The 8,942-nt window shown below is 36.4% G+C and overlaps 1 protein-coding gene across 1 annotated transcript in view; it reads right to left on the reverse strand.

The window, feature by feature from the left end:
• Nucleotides 1-2,836: 2,836 nt before the first annotated feature.
• The window catches only part of plat (plasminogen activator, tissue), a 49,533-nt gene continuing 43,427 nt past the window's right edge, over nucleotides 2,837-8,942 (reverse strand). Inside the window, exons 14-15 of the mRNA XM_002663051.7 lie at nucleotides 7,802-7,950; nucleotides 2,837-6,401 (exon numbers count right to left, since the gene is read on the reverse strand). Of these exons, the coding sequence (XP_002663097.1) occupies nucleotides 6,240-6,401; nucleotides 7,802-7,950 (311 nt within the window). The 3' untranslated portion in view covers nucleotides 2,837-6,239. The remainder of the gene's footprint in view (nucleotides 6,402-7,801; nucleotides 7,951-8,942) is intronic.

Raw genomic sequence — 8,942 nt, forward strand, 5'->3', positions numbered from 1 at the left:
AGTTCCTTTTTAAACAATAAGAGAGAATTATGAATAAAATATATAACAAATGCATAAGAGAAATAAGAGGAAATGAGAGGTTAATATAAACATAAAAACGAACAGGTCTATTAAATACAAAGCAATAAGCATAAATTAACGAGTTAAACATCAATCTTTAGGCTAATACTTCTTGTTTGAATCTGCTAAAAAAGGGTTTACATATATGTACAATTATAGATATAAAAATTTCCAATGTAAAAAGCAAAACAAGGTGTTTTGATTAGGTCTTAATAAATGACATTATTTTGGATAATGAAAGCATTTTCAAAAAAGCATTTTAATCCAAAAAGATTGTGTTGAAAAGAACAAAAGGTAAAATAAGTGAGCTATGTAGAAGTTTCCCAGAAAGAGCAGGTAGCATTTAAACTGCTAGACAGGAAATAAAATATATATTTATATTATAATAATAAAGCCATTTTATAATTATTTAATAAAATAGTTCTTTACTTTAATTTGTTAAGAGAGCTTTAGGGGGGCAGGATCAATGATGATGATTATTTTATTTCAAGCCTGTAAGACTTATTTGAGTTCATATTTAGGTTATTCACTAAAATATACACTAAAATATATCATTTAAATCGTTCATGGAAATTAATGCAGTAAATAGTCTGTATAAAAAAGTTAAAAAATAAACCTGTGCAAACAAGCTAACCTTTATAACCAGATAATTTAACAAAAGATGATTACTGCAGTAAAATATTTGTAGTCTTTTAATAAGCATGACGTGTACAGGATAGAGAGGGTGTGAAAAGTGAATTGTTTGTTTTGAAACTTTTGAATCGGAATTTGTCCAATTATAAACCCGAAATACACGTGTTTGTTGTCATGTGGTGAACTCGGCCAATCGTGTAATATCGGTGTCGTCATCAAAGCTCCTGCAGTCGCTCTTCAGAAGCTGCACGGTCTGAGTTTGCCGTCTGATCTCGGAGCGCTGTCGCGGTACTTTGTTGCCACATGTGACAGTCACGTGGCGTCGGCGCAGCATCAATCCGGACAAGATTTCTAACCAGAATGCACCGCTTTAAGACAGATTTCGATCGATCTGCGCAGCGCTGCATGAAGTCGAACGCACCTAATATAATAGTGCTGCTTTACTACTGGCTAGAGCTGAAAATAAACACTGCTTGCAGAAGTTTAGACAAGTCAGAAAAATAGCCAATCAGAATGCAAAAAATGTCTTTAGTATTTAAAGGTGACAACTTATAATTCTTTTAAATAATTTATAACTATTCTTTAATTAAAGATAAGACAAAGTCCCCATAAAGAAATAATTTAATTATAGGCACAAAATGTAAGATTTACATTCATAAAACTATCTGAATACTAATATCCATTGTTTTGTGTGTGTTACATGTACTGTTTGCCATTTAGTGTTTTAGGTCAGGATGTTGTGGTTGTTTATAACATTCTTATTTCTAGTGCATCTGACTTGTGAATCCAGCTTGTGTCATTTATATAATAATGCTGTTTTACTATTTGCTAGAGCTGAAAATAAACACTGATTGCAGAAATTGAGACAAGATAGGAAAACAGCCTATCAGAATTAGAATATCTGCCAAGGTTTTTAGTCATTCATAGTGTTTTAAAGCCTAAAAGGCTGTTCACACTACAGACTATAAATATAAATATAATCACGAGCAAATAATTACGATCTGTTTGTTTTTAGTTAGTTTTTTTGTGCATTACAACACTGTAACCAGCAGATGTCCTCAGTGTGCTGCGTTACTGATGCATCTGACCAGTGAATCCAGCTCATGTAATTGATATAATAGTGCTGCTTTACTACTGGCTAGAGCTGAAAATAAACACTGCTTGCAGAAATTGAGACAAGATAGGAAAACAGCCTATCAGAATTAGAATACCTGCCAAGGTTATACCTGCCAAGCCCTCCCTCTAAAACTTTTGCGATTACCTTATGAACTGTACACTACTAAATGATCGCCTCAGTCCCCTTTAAATTTGATATAAAAATAGTGGTGAAATGATCCAAAAAATCTTTTAAATTGTCATCCAAACCGGTTTGCTTTTTTATTCTGTTGAACCCAAAAGAAGATATTTTGAAGAAAGCTGGACACCTGTAACCATTGACTTCCATAGTATTTGCTTTATCTTCTGTGGAAGTCAATAGCTACAGGAAACCGATGTTTAGTATAGCAAATGAATCAAACTTTCGTCGTTTCTTTGCCTACTTTTAAAATTTGGATTGGGTGAGTAACAGTACACCACCTTATATTAGGACTACACCACTGACACATACGTACTGTACATACATACATCTGGAATAATCTGGATGTATTATAAAGTTGATGATGACATCATTGCCATAGAAAAGTTTAGAAAAGTCAGAAAAATAGCCAATCAGAATGCAAAAAATGTCTTTAGTATTTAAAGGTGACAACTTACAATTCTTTTAAATAATTTATAACATATGCAAAACAGATATTATACACATTTAACATGTTTGGATTTTACAGATATAAAAATATACACATACAAATATTATATTACAAAACATATATTTTTATATACTGCAAAAATGGTAGTTTAAATACTATAAAACATGTTTAAATATTGGAAATATTTTTTATATACAGTATAAGTTCATATTTGGACATATTTTAGATTTCCCCATAACAGATAACTAATCACGAAACAATTTTATAATCCCAGTTATTTCTTTATTCAGCTCTACTTTATAATCTAGTCAGCCCTTATTTTCCAGTTCATCCTTAAAAAGTGACTTTGAAAAAATCTACAATGTAAAAGTAGCCAAATAAAGATGATTTGACTGTAATTTAAGCAAAGAGGATTTTTATTTGCTTTACAAATGCTGAAATTGCTTTTATTTTGTAACCGTTTCTCACTCATTCACATTCAGACACTGTAACTTCACTAAACATCTCAACTCAAAACTAATACAGGAAGAAAAAACTCATTTAATTTCAATGTTTTTATATAAAAAGCCAGGCAAAAAATAATGTACAAGCATTTACTGTATACAAAAACAATAATTTAGCACTAGCTGACTGTTTATGTCTATAAAAGTTTATAAAAGGCATGTTAAATACTTAAATATTAACTTAATATGCATCCCAACGTCTAAATTCCATAATAACTTGATCTGCAGTCAAACATCCAGTTAACAAGAAGTATTAAATACAGTTCAATGAGTCTGTTAGCATGAAAACAAATGTTTCTCTGACCCAGCAGAAGTTTAGAGTAAAAACTCTACCATTATTACAATTAATCCTCATTACAACACTGTATAAAAGCATCACGCAACATTCAAAAGTGGCATCACTTATGTAATGTTTAAAAGCAAAGCCAAATGCCTCGAAATCTGTTATTCTAAATAGGGCTGCACAATATATCAGAAAAATAATAATAATAGCAAATAATAAAAGTAAAAATAATAATATATGCAATATCTGTATTGCAGAGCGGTGCAATTAATTAAACTGATTTGATGTGGCAACCATTTGTTTGTTGCATGCATAGATTGTTTATCCAAATTTGACCAATCAGATGAGGCTGTACAATCTTTATACCCGCCTCCTCAGTAGGTGCTGTTTTACTATTGGCTAGAGCTAAAAATAAACACAGCCAATCAGAATCAGAATACCCAAAGTCACTCAAAGTGTTATTATGTCTAAACTATAGACGATAACTATAAATAAAAATATAATGATGATATATTTGTGTCTACACCAGCAAATTATTACAATCTGTTTATTTTTAGCTTGTTTTTTGTGAATTATACCACTGTAACCAGCAGGTGTCCTCAGTATGCTGTGTTTCTAGTGCATCTGACAAGTGAATCCAGCTTGTGTAATCAGTATACCTGCTGAGGTTTTTAGTCATTCATTGGGTTATAATGTCTAAAGGGCTGTTCACACTATAGACTATAAATATAATGATGATATATTTGTGTCTACACCAGCAAATGATAACAATCTATTTATTTTTATTTGTTTATTTTTCTTTGTAACCAGCAGATGTCCTCAGCGTGCTGCGTTTCTATTGCATCTGATCAGTGAATCCAGCTTGTGTAATTGATATAATAGTGCTGTTTTACTATTGGTTAGAGCTGAAAATAAATACTGAAGCAGATGTTGAGACAAGACAGGAAAAAAGCTAATCAGAATCAGTATACCTGCCGAGGTTTTCAGTCATTCAGTCTCTTAATGTCTAAAGTTAATGTTTCACACTATAGACTATAACTAAAAACAGAAATATAATGATGATATATTTGTGTCTACACCAGCAATTTATTTATTTTTAGTTGTTTATTTTTAATTGTAACCAGCAGATGTACTTAAAGTGCTGCGTTTCTAGTGCATTTGACCAGTGAATCCAGCTTGTGTAATTAATCTAACAGTAATTTAGCAGTCAGAGTAGTGAAATAAAAACAACAAATATTTTTTAATAAGGAAACACAAAGATGACTAAACTATACTAGCAAAGCTTAATTTGTGCGGGAACAAGCTGGATTCGGATCCAGCACCTCTGAAATCTGATCCGGCACCTCTTTATACTGATCCCCCTCTTCAAACGCATCCCCCGCCCTACTGTTCACTTTCCTCCGCGACTCCCCAACCCTCTTCGCTTTTATACGTGAAACCCCCTGGTTTCAATGTCGTCTGCGACACATCTCCCCCCACCCATCACCCCATCCCTCGCAATTTACAAATTAAGCACTGAATACTAGATACCGGAGTAGCTTTCATTCTTAAATTTTAATTTGCTAGCCTGTTTAGCTTAAAAGTCATCCCAACGATATCGTTTCTCTACATCTTTATCATTATAGCTGTGGTCTGAAATATTTACAATTGTTATCTTTATAGTTATCGTGCTTCATTTGAATGAACATGTTTGTTTTTTTTGTCTAAATTAGATTTAAATAGATCATAAAAAATATCTATTACCTGTTTATTTTGTATGATCATAACATAAATAAATTATTAAAATTTAAAATAGCATGCCTCTAGACTAGAGAAATGTTACATCACAAGAAATATTATTGCAAGACATATCAAAAACATTGCATATTTTCGCAGTATCGTGTTTTCATTTTTGAACGGTAATATGCAAAATGTAATATATTAAATGTCAATGTATGACCAGCCTGATCTCACGAGGAAACAAATATTTTACGCTTTGTTAATGTAGCGGCTAATTTATACAAATTTATACGAGTTCTGTCATGCGAAAATGTACAATTTTTTAAAAGGAGGCGTGGCACTAAACCCCGCCCCTAAACCAAGTCGTCATTGGGAGATGAGCAATTCTTACTAATTTATAGAAATAAAATCATACAAATTCATTCGAATTAGCCACTAAATCAAAAAGTTGCGAATTACCGTGATTTTGTTGGCATTTCTGTTTATTGGCTAATTTATACAAATTTATACGAGTTCAGTCGTGCGAAAATGTACGATTTTTTAAAAGGAGGCGTGGCACCAAACCCCGCCCCTAAACCCAGTCGTCATTGGGAGATGAGCAATTCTTACTATATTATAGGAATAAAATCAAACAAAATAAAAAAAGTAATGAATTACCATGATATTGTTGGTATATCTGTATGTATATTTGCATTTTCCAAGACATGCAAAATTTGGTGCAAAATGGAAATGAATTTATATAATTTACATTTGCCATTTCCAACCACAGTATTAAAATGTAAATTGCATACTCAATTAATCGCTTAATTAGATGCTAAATCAAATTGTACGTACAAGCAGAAATACGTACAAGCAGAAATGGCAGCAAAATTATATTATTAAATTAAAATGCACCAAACTTTGCTCATAGACCATGGAGAATGCAAGTATTTAAGTAAATGCAATGTCCTTTTACATATTGCATATTACATTTCTGAGCTACTGATATATCGTGCAGCCCTCATAGTAAACTTAAAGTACTTTCAAAGCGCAGTGTGCATCCGAGTGTGCACTTTAGCACCCAAAAGTCTTGTATTTCATGTCATCCTTTGCAGAACGTTGAGTTTAAAGGCTCAAATGTAAGGCCACGTTGTGTGCTGTGAAATAAAAACATGGTCTTTGGATTCAGATGTGCAGTCCGGTGTGCAAAAACTCACAAACTCTCAGATGTTGTCCTCCTTCAGTCACAAACACTCCAGCAGGTTGGTGAATGTGATGTTTTTTCCTCCAGCACATGACTTTCTGTCTGCGCTTGTCTTAGTTTGCGCTCATCTTGCTGGAGATCCAATTTGTGTATTTGGTGACGCGTGTGTAAACTCCAGGCGTGTCCTTTTTCCCACAGCCGTCGCCCCAGCTGATCAAACCCATCAGAGTCATCCTGCCGTTCTTCTGACACACCAGAGGACCACCAGAATCCCCCTGAAGAAGATCAAGGTTATTTTAGTAAACGAAGAATTAAGCTATTTAGTTAACTTAAAGGGTCACGAAACACCAAAACACATTTTTTGAGCTGTTGACAGTGGTATATGTGTCCCACACTGCTATAAACACTATTAGGACACCTATATTTCACTAAAAAGTGTAAATTGGTTGTTTTTGCGTTATTTCAAGCAAATTCGTACTTCCTGTTTGAAACGAATTTTTGAAGCTGCGTCACGGTCATGACATAATAGCGTGTATTCCAGCGTGCAGACTGGACGCCTGTGCCAGAGTGAGTCTTATTACGTCTTACAGTGTGCTGCATTAATGCATGAGTAAGGCTTGGTTCAAACCAATCAGCGCGCTCTATTGTGCAACTTCATTAATATTCATTACTATCACCGTGTTTTCAGGACAGAGACGCCACGTTGTGTTGGCAAAACAAGCGTGAAGTGTTGCTTTTATAGTTTGCTGCAGTGAAGTTTTGTTTTCATTTTCTCTCTGTGAGAGCTCAGACTCACGTGTGGATTAACAGTGTACGCGACGCGCGACAACAATGACTCACGTGTCTAAGGAGGATTATTGTTTACCTGAGAGCTGTTCTCATCTGCAAACGCTGAGATCCGGATTCGCTGCTCGTCTCCTCTTAATAAAGACGCGGCTCTAGTTGCTGGTGATTGTCCTGTCTCTACAGATTTGGTAAGTGAGCGACCAGTGCTCTTTGTTTATTCAGTTTGTTCGTATCTAACAAACTATTGCACAGAGTGTAAACACGTTAGCACCACAACCAAACTTTAACCTCGTGTAGGATTTTCACCGCATTTAGTGACCGGAATAACACACGCGGCTTTCTGACACTACCTGCCGTGTGCATCTAAGTTTCTGGGAAATGCTGAGTTTTTTTTTCTCTCATTCGCCGTGCGGTATCAAACATTGCATGAAAAATACACGCTTAGAGCAGCTCCTCGAATCAAATATCTCGTTTGTCGTGAGGGGCATGAATGAATTCCCTGAATGAAAGAGCCAAACTGCAGTTAAAGTCCACCATTTAATAATTTGCCAAATAATTCGACTACAGATGTCCATGTAGGTTAAACACCATCACTTTCTGCTGTATGTGTGTGTGTGTGTGTGTGTGTGTGTGTATTTTGACTCTGAAACTCGCGCGTGCCCAAATAGACACTCCCACACCATCCCACTTTAGTTCCTCCGACACTCCCCCCTAAACAGAGCTGGACACGCCCACTTTTCTGACTTTTTCCAAAGTAGAGGTGTGAAAACACCCTGCTGAAACGAGAGGGTTTCATGGCCCTTTAAATAATGAGAATTGGATCTGGGGGAGGTCGATTCAGATTTGATCTCCAAGGCTCTGCGCTGGTTGTGGAGATTCTTAACTTTACCTTGCAGGCATCGTCCAGCCCTCGGGTGTCTCCAGCGCACAGCATGTTTGAGGTGACCAGTCGACCAGACAGTTTTTCAGGGACACACTGATCCTGCGGCCACAGACGCACCAGACCACGCTTGATCCTCTCTGAGTAAAACGGAGAAACTGAGAGAGAGGAGCAGGTCAGTCACTCAATCTGCAGATCATCCTGCAATAACATCACATTCTAGGCCTGGTTGGAGTTTAATATATCTCTATAGCTGTATCTATAAATCATTCAAACTATTTACAGTACAGTATTTACTCTTTCCACATTTGTTTGTTACAGCCTTATTCCAAAATGGATTAAATTCATTTACTTCCTCAACATTCTAGTAAGTAAGTAATGTAATGTGTATTTATATAGCGCATTTATTGTGTATGGCCATACACCCAAAGCGCTTCACAATCATGAGGGGGGTCTCTCCACACCACCACCAGTGTGCAGCATCCACCTGGATGATGCGACGGCAGCCACAGGACAACGGCGCTGTGCGCTCACCACACACCAGCTATTGGTGGAGTGGAGAGACAGTGATAGAGCCAATTCGGTGGAAGGGGATGATTTGGAGGCCATGATCGTATGGGCCGATAGAGGGACTTTGGCCAGGACACCGGGGTTACACCCCTACTCTTTCACGAGAAGTGCCATGGGATTTTTAAGTCAGGACCTCGGTTGAAAGACGGCGCCCACTGACAGTGTAGTGTCCCCTTCACTTTTACTGGGGCATTAGGACTCACATAGACCACAGGTTGAGCGCCCCCTGCTGGCCTCACTAACACCACTTCAAACAGCAACCTAGTGTTCCCTAGTGGTCTCCCATCCAGGTACTGACCAGGCTCAGCCCTGCTTAGCTTCAGTGAGTAACCGCTCTTGGGTTTCAGGGTAATATGGCTGTGATACACACAATCCCCCATAATGACAATGTGAAAAAAGAGTTGTTGAAATTGTTGCAAGCTCTATCAGGTTGGATGGGAAGCGACGGTGTACAGCCATTTTCAGATCTCTCCAGAGATGTTCAATAGGATTTAGGTCTGGGCTCTGGCTGGGCCACTCAAGAACATTTACTGAGATGTTGTAAAGCCGCTCCATTGATATTTTGGCGGTGTGTTTGGGT

This window comes from Danio rerio, chromosome 8, assembly GCF_049306965.1.
Source record: "Danio rerio strain Tuebingen ecotype United States chromosome 8, GRCz12tu, whole genome shotgun sequence".
Taxonomy (NCBI): Eukaryota; Metazoa; Chordata; class Actinopteri; order Cypriniformes; family Danionidae; genus Danio; species Danio rerio.